This window comes from Mesoplodon mirus (assembly GCF_964341445.2).
Source record: "Mesoplodon mirus genome assembly, chromosome: 2".
Lineage (NCBI taxonomy): Eukaryota > Metazoa > Chordata > Mammalia > Artiodactyla > Ziphiidae > Mesoplodon > Mesoplodon mirus.
The window spans coordinates 81,872,537-81,899,034 of NC_138977.1; the positions used below are offsets into that span (position 1 = coordinate 81,872,537).

The 26,498-nt window shown below is 36.6% G+C and overlaps 1 protein-coding gene and 1 pseudogene across 5 annotated transcripts in view; one reads left to right on the forward strand and one right to left on the reverse strand.

Annotated features, from left to right (window-relative positions):
- The window catches only part of PDS5A (PDS5 cohesin associated factor A), a 130,902-nt gene that overhangs the window by 77,567 nt on the left and 26,837 nt on the right, over window positions 1–26,498 (reverse strand). For all 4 annotated transcript variants that reach the window (XM_082632754.1, XM_082632753.1, XM_082632756.1 and 1 more), the window contains exons 3-5: window positions 3,545–3,748; window positions 2,384–2,470; window positions 1,730–1,827 (exon numbers count right to left, since the gene is read on the reverse strand). In XM_082632754.1, coding sequence (XP_082488880.1) covers window positions 1,730–1,827; window positions 2,384–2,470; window positions 3,545–3,748 — 389 coding nt within the window. The remainder of the gene's footprint in view (window positions 1–1,729; window positions 1,828–2,383; window positions 2,471–3,544; window positions 3,749–26,498) is intronic.
- LOC309812443 (proline-rich protein 11-like) lies at window positions 16,808–18,006 on the forward strand (annotated as a pseudogene). The gene has a single exon. The product of its transcript is annotated as a proline-rich protein 11-like (transcript).

Here is a 26,498-nt window from a genome sequence, read left to right on the forward strand (position 1 = left end):
AATTAGATAATTAGGTCAACAATAAACTTAGATCTTCAGAGTCAGTAAAGAAAAATAGATAGGATTGTATGTAAAAGTAATAGAGGAAAGAAGTATAACTGCAGAGTGGGAAGCGGACTTAAGTGGATAACCAAGGTCACAAAATGGGCAGAATGACAAGTCAGGCTCTTTTTTTTCATTTTGTTGGTGATTTTAATATTAAAAGAAAACACTGCAAATATGTGGTAGAATGCAAACAATGGCCACAAACTGTTCCTATCTCTGTATGCACAAGCCTTTAAAATGCTGCTCCGTCCAACAAAATATGGAGTCTATCTAACCAACCTTTGAATCTGGGCTTCCCTATGAACCTTGCTTGGCCAATGAAATATAAGTAAACATGAAGTGTGCAGAGGTCTTAAAAAGTGCTTGTGTGGTGGGGTGTGCCCTTCTTGCTACATTTGAAACCCAGTCAGCATAAGAAGAGGTCTGAACTAGCCTGCTGGATGACGAGAGAGTGACACGTGACCCAGTTGTCCTATTACCTCAGCCAACTGCCAGATGTCCTGCTAACTGACTGCAAATACAGGAGCAAGCCCAGCCCAGAGAGAAAGAACTGACAAGCAGAATCATGAGCAAAATAAAACGGAACCTGTTTTAAACTACCAAGTTGTGGGTTACTTTGTTATGCAGCAAAAGCTAAGTAACACAAAGGTAAAGTTTATACATTTTATCTTTTATTTAAGGGCCTTCAGTTAGTTGCCACAGGAAGCTTTTTCTCATGAAGTTTTTTTATAAGCTTCTATCACTAGACCAGGTTGGTCCAGTCCTTTCCTGTTTATTCCAGGTTAATTCTCTTCCTACCATTCTATCTAAGGAAAAGAAAAACGTGTTAAAGTATTCATAAGAAATCTACAGAAAACTTTAGAAATGTGCTGTCCAATACAGAAGCTGTTATCCAACAGCCATTTGGCTATTGAAGATAAAGTCTGAATAGAGCCTTATGTTGAAATAATAATGCTTTGGATAACGTGAAATAAATAAAGTATATTATTTAAATAAATTTCACTTGTTTCTTTTTACCTTTCTTAATGTGGCTACTAGAAAATTTAAAATATATTTGACATATATTATGTTTGCATATAATGTAATGTTGCAGAACACATCTCATAACAATGCTTGGTTTACTACACACACACACCACACACACACACACCACACCACACACACACACACATACACACACACCAGAATGAAACACTGGATTGAAATCAGTTTTGGCTCTCCTGTTCAGCTATATGTGCCCCGGCAAGCCACCAAACTCCTCTGTACATGAATGTCCCTATTTCTATAAGGAAAGAGCAATGCTTACAATTTTTTTTAGCTGTAAAATGAGATGATATCAAAGTCAGTATACTTAACCACTGAGCTATTATGCCTCCCAGTACTCACTAATGATACTTACAATACTTAAAATTTCTACCTCATAATTTAGTACTTCATTATATAAGGTCTCATACCGCTTGCTTTACAAGAGTCAACCTATACAATTGATTCCATAATTTAAAGTGGTAATATAAGGACAAAGGCAGGTTTCAGACAACAGAATTTTTTATTTTCCTTTTTATGTTAACTCTTCTAAGGAAAACATTTCCTTTTAACTAAAAGATCATAGTGTAAACGCACAGTACATGATACTTCAATACACAGAGCAAGAAAAAGAGACAGAGATGCTTAAAAAATAACTTACTTGATCACTGAGAAGAGAGTCCTAAAAAGCTGAATAAAAATTTCATTGCAATCTTCCAATTCAAAGCAGATGTTATATGATTTAACCCAAGCTAAATTCTTAAATAAATAAACAAATAAATAAATAAAATTATTTACACATACATAAAAGTTACACAAAAGCAAGCTCATTAATAAAATTTAATTTTTAGAATTATAAATCTATAGTAAAGCTTATAATGGCCCAACATATAAAATTACAATTGTTTAAACAGCCGTACTCTGATCTTTAAAAAGACGTATCTGCTGGCATTAACCTTCCCTAATTGAAAAATACTGAACTGTCAAGAGGCTAGTAACACATATATATGTACAAAATATAAGGCGCAGTGAAAATTAATTCAACTTAATCTCTTTGGGGATTAGAAAAGAATAAAAACAGAAATATAAAAATAAAGTTTCAAATAATATAACAGCTTTGCCAGTGGAATATGCTTTATCTTTTCAGGATATGAGGAGCAAAAAAAAAAAAAAAAGAGAGATTGTAAATGACATTTTCTTAAGTGGGCTTCGTATAAAACAAACAAAAAAAGATTCATTTTACATTACAAAGTTACTATAAAGAATTTTCTACAACATGAAATAGTGTGATATTTATTAAATAAAATTTGTTTACCTCTAATAAATAAAAGTATCTATTAAACTGCGGGCTCTTTGTATCCTCCAAACCCTTTAATTGTCTGGTAATAAACAAAAATATGTCCTGTTTTAAAAAATGATAAAACATATTAATTTAGATACAAATACTTGTCACTTTCACAATACATTAATAGTTTATAATATATATTCTCCATTATAGACAATAAAAGAAAATTCTCCTTTAGCCAATGACTTGAGACTGGCCTAGTCCATTACTTAAAATATCTGGAAAACAGCAAATCACTTAAAATTACATTCTTTAGAAGCAAAAATAAAGATTATTACTGCCACAAATCTTTAGGCTTTCTCATTCTGAGAGGACCATAGGTTCTATATCTTGCTACCCTTCTAGTACAGAACTTTATTCACTATCTTAATCTTGTATTATGGCAGTTATCTTCAGTTTAAGTACCTGGATATGAGTCTTCCATTATAATTTCCCAAATTAAATAGTAATTTTCAGTACCTAGTTTTGAATTTGATGAGTGACTACAAAGTTGTGTGGAACAAAAGCAATAATAGACTGGTCCAAGGGTTGTACTTTCCACAACAATAGTGCTCCATTTCTTAATAAGCTTTCTTTAGAAGTTTTAACCCCAAATAGTATCAGTATGGAACAAACTGATTTTAGGACTATTTAAAAGAAAGCAATCCAAAGGATTAAAGTATAAAAGTATTCAAAATACGAAATCAGCTCAAGAGATCAACTCAAAAAAGGAGTTCCTCAAACATTTCAAACAAAGGCAGAACTATCAAGATGAGCATACAGTTTTGCATATAATATAACTTGCAGGGGAACACAGTCATTTGAATGTGTAAATTCTGTTATATAGTTGTTTTAAAAAGTGTCATTCATCCACCATCCCTTCAATTCAGCCATCTGGGCTTTGAGATGGATATTCCTGAAAGTTAGATATGAGCAGATAGGGACTAGTTTTGATCCATACCCTTTAATGCCACATAAAAATACCAATCATTTTTGTGGATACTCAATATTAATTGAATGAATAATTAATTAGTTTTAGAACTTATGATATAATCTTCTTACGGTCACAGGATGATTAAAATGAAACCTATGTTCCTAAGGGTAGTAAGCTAAACTATAAAAGTAAACTAATTTTGTAAAAATTGTATTTACCTTTAGTTTATCGTGGGAAGTATATGGAGCTTCTGGGGCATAGATTCTAAAGATGTCAGCCAAACAGCATGCTACAAGGAGACGCACATCTTTATTGGGATTCCTGAGAAAAAATTCAGATGCTAGATGCAAGGCTAGTGGGAGATACTGCTGTTTTTCATCTTCTGAATCCTGATCCATATCCATAAAAGTTTTGACTACCATCTGCAAAAATATATAGAAGAAAAATATAATCAACTCTTGATATTTAGAAACCAGTAGAATATATATATTTAATCATCTCCATTACAACACAGGCTAGCAATCAGTTACCATCAGAGGATTCACAATCAATTTTTGTATATCTTCATTTAAGAATTCGAGTAAAGATTAAAAGCGTGAACAAATACCAACTTTTGGATTACTGATAGATACATTATCTGCATTTGTACCAGGTTTATGAAGAACTAAAGACTCTCGTTATTAATATTATATCTAGCCCAGGTAAAAAGTTCATGGCTTCATATGGATAAGCAAATCATTTGATATTTTGCAACCTCATGAATTATGTTTCTTGTACATTTTATCATCAAAGCTGCCTTGATTTAGGCTCCTTAAAACTATTTCATTTCACATTTTAATGGGTTTTGAAATTCACAATAGAAAGCCATGCTTAAATTTTTTATGTAGTTGTACTTCTGATTAAAAGCCTTAATTATAAAATAACCTCTGTTCTTATTTATGGTTACAAAATTAACAAATGCACATTTTAGAATCACTCTAAAAGGCAAAAAAAGTATAATGAAAAAAATCCATAATTTCTCAACCCCAGAAAATAACCACTATTTATGTTTTTGTGTATTTTATGCTGGTCTGTTTTCTCTGTAAAGATGCAAATAACCATACAGTCATTCCTTATTCATTTATCCAATCATGATTATTTCCTCATGCCATCAAAATTCTTCTTTAAATAAATCAGACTTCACCTAACCAGTCACCATTCTCAAATATTGAAGGTGTACTTCTATTTCTATTTTGACAAGACTTTTTATCGTGAGTAAGTGCTGGGTTTTTTCAAATACTTTTTTCTGTGTCTACTGAAGTGATATTTTCCACCTAATTCTGTTACGAGAGTAAATCCCACTGACTGGTTTTCTAATTATAATCCAATTTTAATGTATAACATACACTATCCTAAAATATAGACAGGTACAGTATGAATGACCTAACCTGGAAAAAACAACACAGATGAGGATGACTGTAAATCACTATTCCTTATGAGCCTAAATACAAACGTCAGGAATGGCATCTTAAAGAACTGAATTCGGTGATTTTGTTATAAATGGCTTTGTGCTCATACAGAGCTTGGGGGTGGGGAAGGAGGAAGGGAACAGTAAAAGTGGAAGCAGTCAACATCTGGAGAATACAGGAGCTCTCTACTATTCTTGCAACTTTTCCAAGTCAGAAATTATATCAAAAGAAAAAGTCAAAATTAAAAAAGAACACATTTACCACATGATATGGGACAAACATACATATATTAATAGCTGAAATGAAAGCTCACCAAATAAGACTTGTCTTTTAAAAAAAATTTTAACAATTAATGTTAAATATTAATTGGGGGTGGGGAAGATGTATTATTCTTTTTCTGATTTTAATAGAACATATTTATCTGTGCATCACTAGTTTGATATAGAGATGTTAATAATATGGAAATAAAATCACATTTATAAAGTATTCTAATTCTACTTTAAAACCTTTTAAATCAGAAATGCATATGGCACAGTGATTTACAGTCATCCACATCTGTGTTGTTTTTCCCAGGTTAAGCCATTCATGTTATACTTGTCTATATTTTATGACAATGTGTGTGGTGCATTCCCTTTTGAAAGTTTTGAATCCTAGCGAATTCCCAAGGACCAGATGTTCTTTTTAAAATTATTATTTCTTATTACACTATTATTACTTCATCCAGAGCTTTATTTCTTTTAACATGTTTTGAAATATTTGTGTTTATTCCACTTGATTTTAACATTAACATATAGCTGAGAAAAATGTTTTCCAGTTTTATAAGTCATTTGTTTCTTTCACCTAACTCTTGTCAGGAAAAGAATTTTTATCTGTTTTGTTAACAGTTGTATCCTCAATGACTAGAACACGACTGGACATAGTAAGCTTGCAAACTTTTTTTTTGAAAGAACATTAAAACTCATGACCCGGAGAAAACCACAATTTGAAAAGATACATGCACTCCAATGTTTACTGCAGCACTGTTTACAACAAACATGGAAGCAACCTAAATGCCATTGACAGAGGAATGGATAAAGAAATGTGGTACATATATACAATGGAATAATACTCAGCCACAAAAAAGAATAAAATAATACCATTTGCAGCAACACAGATGGACCGAGACTGTCATACTGAGTGAAGTAAGTCAGATGGAGAAAGACAAATATCATATGATTATCACTTATATGTGGAATCTAAAAAAATGGTACAAATGAACTTATCTACAAAACAGAAACAGAGTCACAGATGTAGAAAACAATCTTATAGTTACCAGGGGGGAAAGGCAGAGAACGATAAATTGGGAGATTGGGATTGACATATACACACTACTATATATAAAATAGATAACTAACAAGGACCTACTGTGTAGCACAAGGAACTCTACTCAATACTCTGTAATGACCTATATGGGAACAGAATCTAAAAAAAGAGTGGATATATGTATATGTGTAACTGATTCACTTTACTATACAACAGAAACTAACACAACATTGTAAATCAACTATACTCCAATTAAAAAAAAAAAACCAAAGCAACAAAGTAAAATGTTAAGATTTGATAAAGGTGAGTGGTAGGTACATAAATGTTTGTCTTATTATTCCCTATGAATGTTTGAAATATTACAAAATTATAAGGAGACAATTTGATTAGGTGAAACGAACTTTTGTTTTTAAGGTTTGGGGTGCAAGTTTCCAATATGACTTGAGCTACTTGGGAGATTTTCTAGAACAGCTGTTTCAACCATGTTCCGACTTTGAGGTTCCTAGTAGCCCTGGTAGAGGCAACAAGAGAAGACAGCCAAAAGCAGTGGTGTGACGGGCACATGCCCAGGGTCTCTCAGTTGCTTGCCTCTGAGCAGCTGGCTTTTCATTAGCTTTATATATTGACCTTCTGTATTTGGGCGGTACATCCTAAGACTAAAATAAGTTTGTAAACCATTGCTACCCCTCATAAAAGCTAGGAAGCTTTGCGGAGGGGAGGATTGGGAGTTTGGGATTAGCAGATGCAAACTAGTTTATATAGAATGGATCAACAACAAGGTCCTACTGTATAGCACAGGGAGCTATATTCAATATCCTGTGATAAACCATAATGGAAAAGAGTATGAAAAAGTATATGTATAACTGAATCACTTTGCTGTACAGCAGAAGTTAACACAATACTGTAAATCAACTATGCTTCAATAAAAATTTTTTAAAATTCGTGGAATGTCTTTTTAACATCTACTCTGATAATACATATTATGTATATTTTTAAAAATATGATCCATATGCCCCTACAATTCTGGCAAAAAACTTCATCAGTTCTTGACACTCAATCAGTATATTATGTCTGTTGCTCGAAATTTGTTTAGAATTTTTAAGTAAATACAGTCTAAACATAGGTCTATAGCAGGGGTCACAACTCAAGGGGAGGGAAATGGAAATAACCACTTGGGAGAAATGGAGAGCACGTGCCCCATCCAAAGACAAGAGCTGGTTTCAGCTAATTGTTGCCAGGTGAGAATGCAGACCTAGTATTGCAAAATCATTCAGTTGATCAGGATACAATAAAACGTTAAGTGAAATCATCCGACTTGAGAATTTCAGCAACTCCAAAAAATTCATACCATTGTGAGGGACAAGCAAAACATGTCTATGTGGTCCTCAAATCAACAATTTGCAAATTGTTAGAAATATTTCAAAGGAAAAATGTCAGCACAGCCAACTTTTCAGGTAGACAAATTATTCTGAAAAGTTGTTTTGCCATTTCTTTTATACTTAAATAGTTTTCTTTAATTAGCTATAAAAGATTATGAAGAAAATATTCAATAAACTGAACATCATTAAAATCCAGAGAGCCTTCAAAATCTTAATGAGGATTTTTATAGCACATACTCCTAAACCATACCACAGAAAATATCAATAACATTTTCCACGCCCAAAAGTAATGGTATAGACAGACCACTTTAGAACCTACCAAAAAAAATTAATTCCCAGTGGGATAAAAATCAAAATTTGAAAGGGACCTCTAAGACATTTTTTAAAAATTAAGAGGGGGACTTCCCTGGTGGCGCAGTGGTTAAGAATCTGCCTGCCATTGCAGGGGTCACAGGTTCATTCCCTGGTCCGGGAAGATTCCACATGCTGTGGAGCAACCAAGCCCATGCACCACAACTACTGAGCCTGAGCTGTAGAGTCCACGAGCCACAACTACTGAGCCTGTGTGCCACAACTACTGAAGCCCGTGCCTCTAGAGCCCACGGTCCACAACAAGAGAAGCCACTGCAATGAGAAGCCCGTGCACCACAAGGAAGAATAGCCCCCACTCTCCGCAACTTGAGAAAGCCCGTGCACAGCAGCAAAGACCCAACGCAGCCATAAATAACTAACTAAATAAATAAATAAAATAATTCATAATAAGAGGGACTTCCCTGGTGGTGTATTGGTTAAGAATCCGCCTGTCAATGCAGGGGACACAGCTTCCAGCCCTGGTCCAGGAAGATCCCACATGCCGCAGAACAGCTAAGCCCGTGTGCCAAAGCTACTGATCCTGCGTGCCACAATTACTGAAGCCTGCGCGCCTAAAGCCCGTGCTCTGCAACAAGAGAAGCCACCACAATGAGAAGCCGTCCGTGCACCACAAGGAAGAGGAGCTCCCGCTCACCGCAAGTAGAGAAAGCCTGCACGCAGCAATGAAGACCCAACACAGCAAAAAAAAAAAATTAAGAGTATCTTTATGATCTCGAGCAGGAAGGATTTCTTAAATCAAGACACAAAAAGCACTAGCTATGGATTGATTCTTTCCATAAATTAAAGTTAATGTGCATTCACCAAAGATATCACTAAAGTTTTCAAAAAGACATGCCACTTAATGAAAGTAGATACTTGTGGCACGCATAACCAATAAAGAACCTATCTAAATATATGTAAAGAACTCCTACAATTCAATAAGGAAGAGAAAACCCAATTGTAAAATGGACAAATGACTTGCTAGACTAAGCACTTTTTGAAAGAAACCCAAATAGTCAAAAAAATGGGGGACTAAATCCCATTGGTGGCCAAGGACATGCAAAGGAGAACAATGGTAAGAGAACTGACATTTTAATAATACTGAGTTCTCTGATCCACAAATATGGTATATGTCTCCACTGATTTAGGTTTTTCTCTTCCAGACTGACTGAATATTGGGACAATCACTGCATCCTTCTGGAAGGATACTCTCTATGTTGCCACACACTGTACACTTCCATCACAGTGCTTATCTCACTGTGCTTTCTGCTTTTCTATTTATTGTCTCTGCTAGGGCTATGGCTGCACCCTGTTTATTTCTATACCTTCGGCACAAAGACTTTGGTTTGACATATACTCAATAAAAGTTTGTTGAGTGGAAAAGAATGTCTTCCAGCATTTATTATGTAGTTTTCAGTGTACTGGTCTTGTACATTTTGTTACTTCCAACTATTTACCTTTTTGGATGCTACCGCAAATTTTAAAAACTTTGCATTTTCCAACTGCTGGTTCCTATTACATAGATGCAGTCAATTTTTGCATACTGAGCCTTTTACACTGCTACACAGCTTTACTGGTTCTAGTAGCTTGTTTATGCATTTCTCAGGATTTTCTATAAATGCAATATCATTAACAAATAAGGACAGTTTAATTTTATCTTCTCTAATCTGTATGCCTTTTATTTCCTTATTGTGCTAGCAAAACCACGACTGAACAGAAGTGAGAGCATTTTTGCGTCTTTTGAGATCTTGGAAAGCATTCAGTCTTTCACCATTACGTATTAAGTTAATGGGTTTCTGTGGATGCCTTTTTATCAGGTTGAGAAAGTTTTACCTTCTATTCCTAAGGTGCTATTAGTTTTTATGAAGAATGTGTTGGATTTTTTTTCAGATACTTTTCCCACATCTATAGGGATGATAACATGTTTTTCCCAATTTACACTAGTGTTAATATGTGGAAATAAATTGATTAATTTTCAAATATTAAACCAAATTTGCACTCCTGGAATAAACCTGACATGGTGGTCATTGGGGGTGCACTGTGTTTTGCACGTGTGCGGTGTTTTTTTTGTTTTTCGTTTTTCCTATTTTTGGTTTGTTTGGTTTGGCTGGCTGGATCTCCCCTGCTAATATTTTGTTGTTCATTTAGGCTCTTGGTCTGCAGATTTCTTTTCTTGTAATATGTTTTGCTTTGGTATCAAGGTAATATTGGCCATATAAAGTGAGTTGGAAGTGTTCACTCTTCCTGTTCGCTTAGTTTGTGTCGGACTAGTATGCCTTTTTCCTTAAGTGTTTTGATAGAGTTCATCAATGAAGTCATCCAGGTCTTTATTTGTGGGAAAGTTTTTAGTTGCAAATCTAGTTTCTAAAATCAGTATAAAGGGACTTCCCTGGTGGTGCAATGGTTAAGAATCTGCCTGCCAATGCAGGGGACATAGGTTCGAGCCCTGGTCCGGGAAGATCTTACATGTCATGGAGCAACTAAGCCTGTGCACCACAGCTACTAAGCCTGTGTTCTAGAGCCCTTGAGCCACAAATACTGAGCCCACGTGCCACAACTACTGAAGCCCACACGCCCAGAGCCTGTGCTCCACAACAAGAGAAGCCACCGCAATGAGAAGCCGGCACACCGCAATGAAGAATAGCCCCTGCTCACCACAACTAGAGAAAGCCCACGCGCAGCAACGAATACCCAATGCAGCCAAAAATAAATAAATAAAATTTTAAAAATAAAATAAGATAAAACTGGTATAAGGTGGGACTTCCCTGGCGGTCCAGTGGTTAAGATTTTGCTCTTCCACTGCAGGGGGCACAGGTTCCATCCCTGGTTGGGGAACTAAGATCCCTCATGCTGTGTGGAACGGCAAAAAACAAAATCAAAAACAAAAACTGTACCCTGAGTGCCTAGCCCTTTGCCTAGCACAGAGTAGCTCCTAAGTGAATTATTTCTTGACCTTGAGCAGGAGTGATAATCAATCACAACATCTGCCAAAAGCTAAGTGACCAGTTATCACCTGCAATGTATAATAGTTAAAATCAGTATAAAGCTATCAGGTTTTCTATTTCATCTTAAGTCAGTTTCAGTAATTTGCATTTTTCCAGAAATATATCTATTTCATTTAGGATACTGAATTTACTAGCATTATCTTGCTTATAATATGCCTTTATTACCCTTTTAATGCTGATAAAATCTACACTGATGTCTCTTTTTTCACTGATATTGCTAATTTTTGTCTTTTTTTTTTACTTTTTCTTTTTCCCCCCTTGCCCCCCCTTTTTTATCTTGGTTGTTCTAATGTAGTGGTCTCAAGGAGGAGTGAATTTGCCACCCACCTCCAGGGGATATCTGCCAATGTCTGGAGACATTTTTAGTTGTCACAACTGGGAAAAGGGGTTCTACTGGCATCTAGGGGTAGAGACCAGGGATAGGACAGCTCCCCACAATTATCAGGCTGTAAAAGTCAACAGAGCCAAGGTGGAGAAAACTGATCTAACAGCGATTTTGCCAATTCTATTATCTTTTCAAAGAACCAAAGTTGGCATTATTAGTTTTGTCTACTGTCTGCACATTTTCTATTTGATTGATTCCCATTCTTACCTTTACTATGTCCTGCTTTCTACTGGGTTGGCCCAAAAGTTCCTTCGGTTTTAAAAGTAAAAATAAAAGACACATTTTTCATTTTCACCAAGAAGTTTATTGAACAACGTATTCGCCCTTCGCCCTTTTGTTCCACTACTTTCTGCCATTTTTCAGGCAACTTCATAATTCCATCTTCCCAAAACTTTTAGTCTTTGTGAGCAAAGAACTGTTCCAGGTGCCTTTTACAGTCTTCCAGGGAATTGAAATTTTTTCCATTAAGAGAATTTTGTAAAGACCAAAATAAATGGAAATCCAAAGGTGCAATGTCTGGTGAATATGGCAGATGAATCAGAACTCCCCAGCCAAGCTGTAACAGTTTTTGCCTGGTCATCAAAGAAACACAGTCTTGTGTTATCCTGATGGAAGATTATGCATTTTCTGTTGACTAATTCCAGATGCTTTTCGTCAAGTGCTGCTTTCAGGTGGTCTAATTTGGAGCAGTACTTATTGGAATTCATCACTTGGTTTTCCGGAAGGAGCTCATAGTAGAGGACTCCCTTCCAATCCCACCATATACACAACATCACCTTCTTTGGATGAAGACCGGCCTTTAACGTGGTTTGTGGTGGTTCATTTCGCTTGCCCCACGATCTCTTCCGTTCCACATTATTGTACAGTATCCACTTTTCATCGCCCGTCACAATTTGTTTTAAAAACAGAACGTTTTCGTTACATTTAAATAGAGAATGGTATGCAGAAATAAGGCCAAGAAGGTCCCCCCCCACCAACCCGCTTAACTTACTTGGAACCCGAACACCAAAGCAATTAACATAACTAAGCTCATGCAAATGATTTTCAACGCTTGATATGGATACTTTGAGTATGTCAGCTATCTCCCACATGGTATAACGTTAATTGTTCTCAATTAATGTCTCGATTTGATCGTTATCAACTTCAACTGGTCTACCTTCAAGTAATCTCCAGCAGGAAACTTTGCAAACCACTTCTGACACATTCAATCAGTCACAGCACCTTCTCCATACACTGCACAAATCTTTTTTTGCATTTCAGTTGCGTTTTTACCTTGCTTGAAATAATAAAGCATAATATGCTGAAAATGTTTTTCTTCCATCTTCAATGTTAAAATGGCTACACAAAAATTCACCAGTTTTGATAAGATACTGGTTGTTGTTTTTTTAAGTGCACACTGATATGACAGCTGTCACAATACAATCTAACAAAATTGTTTCAAAGGAAGTTAAAGACACCTAAGCACTACTGGAGCCGTCTTAACAGAAAAAACCAAACTAACTTTTTGGCCAACCCAATACTTTCTTTAGGTTTAATCTGCTGTTCTTTTCCTAGGTTCTCAGGGTAGAAGCTTATCACTGATTCTAGACTGTTCTCTTCTAATATGAACAGTTAAATGCTTATCAAAATAAATTTCTCAATAAGCACTGCTACAAAGTTCAAAATATTTTCTAGTTTTCCTTGATTCCTTCTTTTATTCATGTATTACTCAGAAATATACTGTTTAATTTCCAAATATTTGGGGTATTTTCTGGACATCTTTTATTAATTTCTCATTAAACTCCCTGTGATCATATTACCCCTGTATGTAATATGAATCATATTCAATGTATTGAAATTTGTTTAATGGCCCACCACATGGGGCTATCTGTCTTAGTGAATGATTCATGTGCACTTGAAAAGAATGTGTATTTCTGCTGTTATTGAATGGAATGTCAATTAGGTCAAGTGCACTGGTAATTAACTCTTCTATGACCCTATTGATTTCTGTCTACTTGTTTAATCAATTACTGAAAGAGGAGTGTTGAAATTTTCATGTGTACTTGTGGACTTGTTAATTTCTCAGCTATGTGGAAGCTGTTATTAGGTATATACTGTTGTATTTTCTTACTGCAGTGATCCCTTTATTATTATCAAGTATCTTTTCTTATCCTTGGCACTATCCCTTGTTCTAAAGTCCACTTTGCTTGAAATACTGCCACTGTAACTTATGATCTGCATTAGCAAATTCTTCCAATCTTTTTACCTTTTTTTTTAAAGACAGGTTTTTTGAGGTAAAATTACATAAAATTCACTTTTTAGTGTCCCATTCTACGAATTTTGACAAATACACAGTTGTGTAACCAACATTACAATCAAGGCATAGACTACTTCATCGCCCTAAAAAGTTCCTTTGTGTCCCTGTGAAGTCAACCCTCAGCTGCTTCCTTAGCCCTTGGCAACCCCTGATCTGTGCTGTCTGGCAACCCCTGATCTGTGATATTCTGTGATTCCAGAATATCACATAAATGGAGTTACACAGTACACTGCTCTTTGAATCTAGCTCTATCACTTAACATAATGCATCTGAGATCCATTCATGTTGTACATATCAGTAATTCATTCCTTTTAAGTGCTGAGAAGTATTCCATTGGGAATATAATTCCCAATTTAATTGGGAATTCCATTGTGTTCAGAGCCAAAGAAGACAGACACAAATGGGGAGAAGGGTAGGTTAAAAAGGACACAAGGAAACATATGGGGGAGATAGATCCATTCATTTTCTTGATTGTGATGATGGTTTCAAGGCTATATATGTACGTCAAAACTTGTAAGATTGTTTTGCCCTGACAGCAACTCTCTGACACCAACTGGATGTACTACCTTTCAATTCAGTTCTAACACTAACTACCTGGAGTTAGCACAGACCCCGCAAGTTAAAGAGCAAAAAATTCCTTCACAAAACTCCCCGCACTTCAGATGATACATGCAAGTCCTGGGGGCCGCCTGCATCTCTGATAGGCCAGTTATGACTTTAGGGCTTCCTACAATACCCTCAGGTTCAGTAATTTGCTAGAATGACTCACAGAACTCATTGAAAGCATTATACTTATGATTACAGGTTTATTATAAAGGACATAACTCAGGAACAGCTAAACAGAAGAGACACATAGGTCAAGATCTTGGGGAGAGAAGGCAGGGATGAAGAACTTCCATGTTCCTTCCTGGTGGATCTGACACAATACTCTCTCGGCACATATATGTGTTCGTCAACCAGGAAGCTCCTCCTGGTTTCCAGAGGTTTACTGGGCTTCCTTATGTGGGAATAATTCATTCATTCATTCATTATCATTTCATTGAGCTAGGTCACTAGCCTCCCCCCACCCCTCCCAGTTGGCTGAAAATTCCACATCTCCAACACTTTGGTGACCAGTCCCTTCCTGAAGCTATCCAGGAAGGGGGTCAGGTGTCACCTCATTAACATAACAAAGATACTCCTATCACTCAGGAAGTTGCAAGGGTTTTTGAAGCTCTGTGCTAAGAACTGGTAACAAAGACTAGATATATATTATAGTATATACTTCAAACATGTGCAACGTACTGTATTTCAATTATAACTCAATACAGCTGTTTTTTAAAAAAGGCACTGTCTTGGGGGAAAAACAGTAAAGTAAAAGAACTTTAAAACCTCACTGGTAAAAATTAACTTTTAAAAAGTCCAACATAGAAAATGAAAACTCTTATTCACTGTTAATTACAACCACTTTGGTGTTTTCGGCAAGTAAAAGATATGCATACCCAATGGCCCAACAATTTCACCAATGTCTATGTCTATGCCCTAAAGCAGCTTGTACATGTACAATAGAACATGCATACAAGTATATTCATAGCAATGTTGTTTGTAAAAGCCAAAAAAGCTAGAAGTCATTGGCAAGAGAGGATTGGTTAAGTAGTACAATAGAGTACTTAGTATACAGCAATAAAAATAATTGAAAAACACATAAGTAATAACATGGATGAAGCTCAAACATAATACTGAAAAAGACGCATACACAAGGAACCATACTGTATGATTCCATTCATATAAAATTCAAAGCTAAAACTAGAAAAAACTATATTTTTAGAGATTTGTACACAGACAGTGACACTATAAGAAAACCAAAGAGACTGCATTTATATAGTGGTTATGAAAGAAAAAGTTTATGACTAGGAGGTACACACTAGACTTTTGGGGGTGCTGATGATATTCTGAAGGTGTTGATAGTCTATTTCTTTGTTCATATGTTCACTTTATAGTTACTTGTTAAACTCTACATATTTTATGTACTTTTTATATGTTCACATATAAATATATACACACACACAAGACCCACCATAATATATATATATGCATTTAATAAAAGTTAATAGCTACTTTAATTATAATAGCTAATAATAGTTAAATTTTTAGGTATGATAATCATAGTATGATTTTTTTTAATATAGTACCCTATTTTTTAGGAATACATTCTGAAATAGTAATGAAATGCTATCTGAGATTTGCTTCAGGAGTTCATTATTCTCTTTTCTTCACTTTTGTTTTTGTTGAAGTTTTTCCATAATAAAAAATGGAAAAGTTAAAAAAAAATTACATGTACCATAAGAATCTTAGATTCCTTTTAAAGGAGCTAATCTTATCACCTTTGGGGGGCAGGGCCACCAACTGGCATGCAGGATGTGGGATCTTAGTTCCCAGTCCAGGGATCAAACCCATGCCCCCTGCAGTGGAAGTGAGGAGTCCTAACCATGGGACCGCCAGGGAATTCCCTAATCATATTTTAGATAATGTAAAGACTTCAGAAATTTTCCATTTAAAAATAAGAGAAGGGGATTACCCTGGTAGCACAGTGGTTAAGAAACCACCTGTCAATGCAGGGGACACGGGTTCAAGCCCTGGTCTGGGAGGATCCCACATGCCGCGGAGCAACTAAGCCCGTGTGCCACAACTACTGAAGCCCATGCACCTAGAGCCCCTGCTCTGTAACAAGAGAAGCCCACGCACCGCAACAAAGAAGAGCCCCTACTCGCTGCAACAGAGAAAGCCCACATGCAGCAATGAAGACCCAACGCAGCCAAAAATAAATAAAATAAAATAAATTTATTAAAAAAAGAATGAGCACTGAGCTATTTGCCAATATGCACTCCTTTCCGGTTTCATATAATTGTTTTTAACATAAATCCTTTTATCTAATATACATTTGAGGTGAAACCTGAGAGAAGCAGGCAAGGCAGGGGTATAGTTAATGCATAAGCCATTAGAACTACAAAAATTAGGGAATTCCCTGGCAGTCCAGTGGTTAGGACTCCATGCTTCCACTGGAGGGGGCATGGATTCGATCTCTGGTTGGGGAACTAACATCCCGTAAGCCGTGCGGTGTGTCCAAAAAAACCCCCAAAAACAAAAAACACAATTACAAAAATTTTAAGTCTACCTAATACACATTCGATGATAATTTTAGAAGTGTGCTCACATCAGAGCAACTTTGGGGCCTAAAGCTCAAAGTTCAAGTGACATAGTGACTAATTTATCACATTAATAGTATGTCTTGATTTTTTTATTTTATTTTTTGTATTTTTCTTTATGGCGAGGGAGGTGCCACTGCTGGGACTCCATCGAATCCCCGGACTCTTAGGCTAAAACCATGCCCAAGTTCAAGCAACAAAGAATAAAGCTAAAAGCCAAAGCGAAAAGATTTTTCAAAAGAAGCCTCTCACTTTCAGTCTAAGCTAGTTACGCCTCCCCCTCCGCCACCCTCACCAGAAAGAGTGGTTATTCCTTCAACAGATACACCCCTTAGCAGAAGCTGGCTAAGACCATCCTGGAACTTCAAATTTCCCAATTTTAAAGATTTAGTAAAGCTTTGGACAAACAGAGTATGGTCTACATACAACTGGTTTCAGAACTGCATGGCCCGGAGTTTGGAAGTATTGAAAGACACCATCTTCCCATGCCGTTTCTGCCACCAAGAACTTCATAGTCTGAAACAATGGTTTCTCATTTTGGAAAATGAATTACGCAAGCTCCAGGAAGCACTGAAGGCCGTCTCAGAAAATTCTTCCTGTCCAAGCTGTAGTCAGATGTGTCACATGCGTGGTAAACTTACAAATGTGCCTGCACGTGCTCTAACCACCCCTGGAGACCCCGGGGGCTGTACTTCCCGCCTCACTACCACAGCCAGCCAGTCATCTTTTCCTCCGCCCCTGCCTCCGCCTGTGCCTCCATCCCCTCCGCCTCCACCACTGACAGTACCTTTGCTGCTCAGAAAATCTGATCTCACTAAAGCACTTCAAGCTGGACCATTAAAAAAAAGTGGACCCATGCAGATAACAGTTAAAGATCTACTGACTGTGAAATTAAAGAAGACACAGAGTTTTGATGAAAGGAGGAAGCCTGTACCATCACCAAAGGCACAGAATCCACTAGTTACTGTCTCTGACCTGCAGCGCATTTCCCTGAAACCAAAGTCCAAAGTGTTATCAACTCGAGTTACAAATGTCTTCATTACTCCTGGTAAAAGCCAGTTAGATCTGCGGAAACTACTCAGAAAAGTCGATGTAGAGAGGAGCCCAGGTGGAACCCCACTTACCAATAAAGAAAATATGGAAACAGGAACTGGGCTGACCCCAGTAATGACCCAGGCCTTGAAGAGTAAGTTTCAGCTGGCTCACCCTAGAAGCCCAACTCAAACTCTGCCACTTTCTACAAGCAGCTTTGATGAACAAAATTGATGCCACCTCTGCCTGACTCCATATGATGATCCATAAAATATACAGATAATATTACCCCAATCTTTTTTTAATGTCGTATGTATAAGTAATTATATTAATATATAATTCATTCGAAGAATTAAAATATGTATGGAGCCCATACATACTGTAGCAGAAAGCGAGTATTAGGATATTTTCTAGTTTACATGATCAATAATAGAACAAATGGGAAAATGCAATCCCGAAAGTGATGTTTATCCTGGAACTACCCAATTTAGGTTGGGGAGGTTATTCAAGTTTAACTAGATAACTCTAATTTTTACTCTACAGGTGCAGTTATGACATTAAGAAAATAACCTGGTGCCCATTCATCTTGGGTATTCTCAGGTAACTGAAAAGCAAAGTATTTCAGCCTGTAAAGCTCATGCACTCATTAAGTGCTGCAAACTTAACCAAAAAAAACAGACCCTCTAGATTTTATTTCTGTTCCCTATAAGCAATTAAGAAGTAAAACCATCCTCCATTCAAACCTAACTGTTCCAAAAGAATTTGAAGCAAAAACTCCAATGTGACCTTAAAAATTAGAATACCATGGGACTTCCCTGGTGGTACAGTGGATGGGACTCCGTGCTCCCAATGCAGGGGGCCTGGGTTCAATCCCTGGTCAGGGAACTAGATCCTGCATGCATGCTGCAAACTAAGAGTTCACATACCGCAACTAAGGAGCCCACATGCTGCAACTAAGGAGCTGGCGAGCCAAAACTAAGGAGCCCTGGAGCCACAGCTAAGGAGCCTGCCTGCTGCAACTAAGACCCAGCGTAACCAAAAAATTAAATTAATTGATTAAAAAAAATAGAATGTCTTTCCATTGTACCTACATTGTAAATTCCTTTTAAGAAAACTTCAGGGCCTCCCTGGTGGCGCAGTGGCTGAGAGTCCGCCTGCCGATGCAGGGGATACGGGTTCGTGCCCCGGTCTGGGAGGATCCCATATGCCGCGGAGCGGCTGGGCCCGTGAGCCATGGCCACTGGGCCTGCGCATCCGGAGCCTGTGCTCCGCAACGGGAGAGGCCACAACAGTGAGAGGCCCGCATACCGCAAAAAGAAAAAAAAAAAAAAAGAAAACTTCAGTATTCTTAAGTGCCCAGACTACTCTTCTCAAAAGTAAGTTACCTTCATATTAATACAGTTGATAAAACTGTATTAATACTCTAATACTCCATACTCTAGGCCCTTATTACATCACACCCGACTTTAGTCTCTTTAAGTCTCAAAATCAAACCCAGAGCTTCTAAGTTACTCTTAAAACATCTATTTTAATGTTACCCCAATAAAACAATGGTTTCCCACTGATAATACCTTATGGCATTTAAAACACCATAATCAGGGCTTCCCTGGTGGCGCAGTGGTTGAAAGTCCGCCTGCTGATGCAGGGGACACAGATTCGTGCCCCGGTCCGGGAAGATCCCACATGCCGCGGAGCAGCTGGGCCCGTGAGCCATGGCTGCTGAGCCTGCGCGTCCGGAGCCTGTGCTCCGCAACGGGAGAGTCCACAACAGTGAGAGGCCCGCGTACCGCAAAAAAAAAAAAAAAAAAAAAAAAAAAAAATCTTACCTGCTCTTAAAATTTTGGCCCAAATTCTGCTTCCTCTTCTTGAAGCCCTGCTTGACCCACTCTAGTCTGAAAGAATCACTGACTCCTTTGAACTGAAAACACTGTACCAATTACAAAGCAATTATCTTACAGTGTCTCCTTGCTGCGGTTATTAGTATGAAAATTATGTGTCCTCAAGAAGATTGTCATCTTCTAAGGGCTCTACATTTGTCTTATAAAGTAAGATATAAATGCATACTTTCTGAAGGAATGAAACCTATTAGTGTACTTTTTGACATGCTCTAGACTTCAGTGGTTGATCAAGTCTGAGAACAGAAATCTCCCTAAAATTCTGATTTGTCAATAGCTATGCAATCAATATATATTTCAAGACTAAGTGTTAATATTAAGATAAAACAAAAAATTAAAAATAGAACTATCATATGATTCAGCAATTTCATTTCTGGGTATTTATCTAAAGAAAACAAAAACACTAACTCGAAAAGATATATGCACCCTCATGTTCATTGCAACTTTATTTACAATAGCAAAGATGTGGAAACAACCTAAATGTCCACTGATGGATGAATGGATAAAGAAATTGTAGACTCTGTATACATACATATATATATGTGTGTGTGTGTGTGTGTGTGTGTGTGTGTGTGTGTGTGTGTGTGTGTGTGTGTGTGGAATATTATTCAGCCATTAGAAAAGAATGAAATCTTGCCACTTGCAACAACACTGATGGACTCAGAGGACACTAAGTTAAGTGAAATAAGTCAGACAGAGAAAGACAAATACCATATGATCTCTCTTATGTGTCAAATCCAAAAAACAAACAAACAACAGAGTAACAATACAGCTACTTCAATTTTAACAAATTGAGTTACTCTATGGAAAAAACTCAATAACCTATTTTTCTAATAAACCAATAGAGCCTACTTGAAGATACAGTTTGTTTTGTTACTCATATACTTAGTCAAGGTCACTATTCTTTAATGAGACAAGGTTATTTCATACCTAAATTGTGTGGTATAGAAAAGTTAGACGCTACACATTTCACTGTACTCTTCCTGAGAGCTAAACCAAATTATATTTTAAAGACTCATTCTATCAGCCCCAAACCATTTAACAAGCATATACTACAAAACTACACTTCACAAAGATTCCTGAAAGTTTCTGAATTACAAGAAACGTTTTACTCCATTTATTTCCACCTTCAAGATAAGCTGGTACTGCTAGAGTTCTAAAAATACCCTGAATACTAGGGTTCTAAAAATAACCTGGACACTGACTGTAAAAGAGACAGTCATCATGGAAGCTATTTTTAGCTTTAAGGGAAATTCATAAGGTCCTAAAATATTAGCCTTAAAGACTGAGGGTCTGACACTTTCACTGAGGCTTCAGAGGTTTTGACTTTTGGTTTAATGTAACCATAGATGTTCTCTAATTCCGAGTACTTGTGAGGCAGAAGGACAAAATGAGTGATGGCAACATGGCACAAATCAATGTTATTCTACAGTTTGATCCTCATAGACAAAATCTGCAATTCAAAAAGCATATTTTTATAGGTGAATTATTTGTAGTAGTACTAATGGCTAACATTTACTGATTTTTGCTATGTGCTGGGCATATTTCAAGTAACTTAAATGTACTATTAACCCATATAATACAATGATTCTTTGTGGGAGGCATTATTAACATACCCATTTAACAGATGAGAAACTTAAGCTAAGTAATTTGCTCAAGGGCATAAAAACTCAAATGTAGGCAGTGTGGCTAATCACTCTTACCTACCTCTTACCATTCTTAATCCATACATTATATATAGTATAGTATAATATGATGAGTGGTTATCCAAAATGACTAGAGAAAAATAAAATATATACATATAGAGAGAGTATACTATAGAAACTACACCATATTATAGTGCTAGAACTACTATATGTGGTTATGTTCCCAGGCCAGCTCATAAAGCCTACTTTTCTCACAACGTAGTTAGGTGAAGACTATGGTAGAGAATGTAGATGCGGGTAGATGGCTGCTTAATAGATGCCTTTAATATATTAATTTAACTTTCGGTTTTCTAACTTTCCTTTTCCTTGATAAAGGTGCATCATTTGCCCTATTCTTAAAATGATCAATCATAATTTAAGGTCTTTTTACTCAGAACACTGAAAAGATACATGCACCCCAATGTTCACAGCAGCACCCTTTACAATAGCCAGGACACAGAAACAACCCAAGTCCCCATCAACAGACAAATGGCTTAAGAAGATGTCACACACGTGCACACACACACACACAGAGAAATATTATTCAGCCATAAAAGAGAATGAAATATTGTCATTTATAGCAACATGCATGGACCTAGAGAGTATTATGCTTAGTGAAATAAATCAGAGAAACACAAACACTATATGATATCACTTATATGTGGAATCTAAAAAGAATCTATATACAAAACAGCAACAGACTCATAGAAAACAAACTTATGGTTACCAGAGGAGAGGTGGGGGAGGGAGAAATCAGGAGTATGGGATTAACAGATACAGATACAAACTACAGATACAGTTTGTATTAACAGATACAAACTACTATATGTAACATTTATAAGCAACAACAACTGTATAGCACAGGGAATTATACAATATCTTTTAATAAGCTATAATGGAATATAATCTACAAAAAAAGAAAAACCCACAATGAAAAGCAGCTGGCTTTCCTTAAGGTTAAATGGATTAAGATCTGGACAAAAGAAAGAAAGGAATAATGAGGTTCAAGCACACAAGTGTATATATATATATATATATATATATATATATATATATATATATATATATACACACACACATATGTAAAAAACAGATGGAATTAATTATGGTTCAAGCAGTGAGAGCCAGAAAATAAGCAATAGTAAGTATAGGGAAATTCCCTAGGGGCAAGATAAGAAGGGGTACAGTGGGAAAGACTAGATAGTGGCAGAGAAGCAGAATTGGGCAAAGTCTCCCTATTATCAGTTGCCCCAAAATACTTCTGCCCAGAAGAACTTGATGACTGCTAGAGAAACAGAAAACCAAAAGCTTTAGCTCGACTGACCAAGAAAAAAGAGAGAACACTCAAATTACTAGATTCAGAAATGAAAGAGGGGCTACTACTACTGATCTTACTGAAACAAAAAGGATTATAAAGAAATTCTATGAACAATTATATGCCAATAAATTAGATAACTTAGATGAAGTGCATAAATTTCTAGAAAGACACAAACTACTGAAACTGACGTAAGAAACAGAACCTCAAAATATGTGAATCACTGTTGTATACCTGAAACTTACATAATATTGTAAATCAACTATACTTCAATTAAAAAAAAATAGAGGGCTTCCCTGGTGGCGCAGTGGTTGAGAGTCCGCCTGCCGATGCAGGGGACATGGGTCCGTGCCCCGGTCCGGGAGGATCCCACGTGCTGCGGAGCGGCTGGGCCCGTGAGCCATGGCCGCTGAGCCTGCACGTCCGGAGCCTGTGCTCCGCAACGGGAGAGGCCACAGCAGTGAGAGGCCCATGTACCGCAAAAAAAAAAAAAAAAAAAGAAAAGAAAAGAAAATATGAATAAACCTATAACAAAGGAAGAGAGTGAATTATCAAAAACTAGAAACAAAGAAAAGCCCAGGACCAGATGGCTTTATTGCTGAATTGTACTGAACATGTAAAGAATACCAATTTTCCCAGAAGTCTTCCCAACAATGAAAGATGGTAAAACACTTCCAACTCATTTTATGAAGTCAGTATTAACCTGATTCCAAAACTAGACAAAAATATCACAAGAAAACTACAGACCAGTATCTCTTATGACTATGGATGCAAAAATCTTCAACAGCATACTAGCAAACCAAATCTTCAACAGATAAAAAGAATTCTATTATGACCAAGTGAGATTTATGCCAAGAATGCAGTGTTGGTTTAATATTTGAAAATCAATTAATGTAATACATTATATCAGTAGAATAAAAAACAACAATCACATGATGCTTAATAGATGCAAAAAGGCATTTCACAAAATCTGACACCCTTTGATAATAAAAATACTCAAGAAACTAGGAATAGAAGGGAAATTCCTCAGCAAGATAAAGGGCATTCATGAAAAATCCACAGTCAATATCATACTTCAAGGTGGAAAACTGGATGCTAAAGATTAGGAACAAGACAAGGATGTCTGCTTTCACCACTACTGTTTGACATTATACTGAAGGTTCTAGCCAGGGCAGTTGGACAAGATAAAGACATAAAAGGCAACTATTAGAAAAGAAGTAAAGTTATCTCTATTCACAGATTACATGATTTTGCACTTAAAAACTCCTCCTAAGGAATTCATTAAAACCAATTAGAACTAATAAGTTTAGCAAAGTTGCATAATACAAGATCAATATACAAAAATCAATTAAATTTCTAAATACTTGGAATGAAAAATCTGAAAATGAAATTAAGAAAACAATTCCATTTACAATAGCATTAAAAGAATAAATTATATTAGGAATAAATTTAACAAAAGAAGTGTAAAACTTATACTATGAAAACTACAAACACTGTTGAAAGAAATCAAAGATCTAAATAAATGAAGAAACATCCCACATTCATGGACTGGAAGGCTCAGCATTGTTAAGATGGCAACAGTCCCCAAACTGATATATAGATTCAATACAATCCTCATCAGAATCCAAGCTGACTTCTTTGTAGAAGGTGACATGCTGATTCTAAAGTTCATGCAGAATAGTTAATCCTGAGAAAGAACAAAGTAGGAGGATTCACATTTCCTGATTTCAAAACTTACTGCAAAGCAACAGCAATTAATATGGTGTATAAAGTTCTCATCACAGACCACTGTGGAAGACAGCCGAGTAGTAGAAGGACTTGTGCTCACCTCCTCTTGCGAGAGCACCGAAATCACTAACTGCTGAACAACCATTGACAAGAAGACTATTGAACCCACCAAAAAAGATACCCCACGTCCAAAGACAAAGGAGAAACTGCAATGAGATGGTAGGAGGGGCACAATCACGATAAATCAAATCCCAAAGCCATGGGTGGGCGACCCACAAACTGGAGAATAATTATACTACAGAAGTTTTCCCACTGGAGTGAAGGTTCTGAGCCCCACGTCAGGCTTCCCAGCCTGGGGTCCGGCAACAGGACTAGGAATCCCCAGGGAATCTGCCAGTGGGATTTGACTGCAGGACTTCCACAGGACTGGGGAAAACAAAGTTCTCATCACAAGGAAAAGAAACATTTAAAAAATCTATACAAGATGATGGATGTTAACTAAACTTACCGTGGTAATCATTTCACAATATATGTAAATCATGTGGTATATCTCAAACTTATACAATGCTGTATGTCAATTGTATCTCAATAAAACTTGGGGGGAAAAGTGTGGTACTGGGCACAAGGACAGACTTACAAACCAGTGGAACAGAATTAAGAGTCCAAAAAGAAACCCATACAGCAATGGTCAACTAATTTTCAACAAACGTGCCAAAGCCATCCAATGGGGAAAGAATAGCTTTTTCAATAAATGGTGCTGGAACAACCAGACATCCACATGCAAAAGAATGAACTTGGACCCTTACCTCAAACCATATATAAAACAAATTTTGACCAATTTAAATTTTTGAACAATTTGACCAAAACAGATTAAGGACCTGAATGTAAGAGCTAACACTATAAAACTCTTAGAAGAAAACAGTCATATATCTTTGTGACCTTAATTTAGGCAATGGTTTCTTAGATATGATACCAAAAGTGTGACAAAAAGAAAAACCAAAATAGATAAATTGGACTTCATCAAGATAAAAAACATTTGTACTTCAAAGGACATCACAAAGAAAGTGAAAAGACAACCCATAGAACAGAAGAAAATTCTTGCAAATCATATAACTGATAAGGAACTCATATCCAGAATATTTATATATATGAAACACTTACAATTCAATAATAAGAAGACAAATAACCCAATTTAAAATGGAAGAAAGATCTGAATAGGTATTTCTCCAAAAAAGATACACAAATGGCTAACAAGCACATGAAAAGATTCTTGACATCATTAGTTATCAGGAAAACGCAAATTAAAACTATAATAAAACACCATTACACATCCACTAGGTTGGCTAGAATCAAAAAGTCAATTACACAGATAAGAAAATTGTAAGTGTTGATGAGGATGTGAAGAAATTGGAACCCTCATACACTACTGATGAGAATATAAAATGGTGCACTGTGGAAAAGTTTGTCAGTTCCTCAAATGAGTTACATATGACCTAACAATTAAGTAAAAATGTCTACACTAAAACTTGTACATGAATATTTATAGCAGCATTATTCCTAATAGCCAAAAGGTGGAATCAACCCAAATGTCCATCAACTGATGAATGGATAAACAAAATTTCATACATCCACACAATGGAATATTATTTGGCTGTAAAAAGGAATGAAGTACTGATGCTACAAAATGGATGAACCTTGAAAACATTATCTTAAGTTAAAGAAACCAGTCATGAAAGACCAACATGTTATATAATTCCAATTATATGATATGTGCAAATCAGGGAAATGTACAGAGACAGAAAGCAATTTAGTGATTGCTTAGGGCTGGAGGGGCATATGGGAATGACAGCCAAAGGGCAGGTGGTTTCTTTTTGAGAAGATAAAACTGCTCTAGGGCAGGGGTCCCCAACCTCCATTAGGAACTGGGCCACACAGCAGGAGGTGAGCAGCGGGCGAACGATGGAAACTTCATCTGTATTTACAGCTGCTCCCCATCACTCACATTACCACCTGAGCTCCGCCTCCTGTCAGATCAGCAGCAGCATTAGATTGTCATAGGAGCGCAAACCCTACTGTGAACTGCGCACGCGAGGGATCTAGGTTGCGCGCTCCTTATGAGAATCTAATGCCTGGTGATCTGAGGTGGAGCTGAGGCAGTGATGCTAG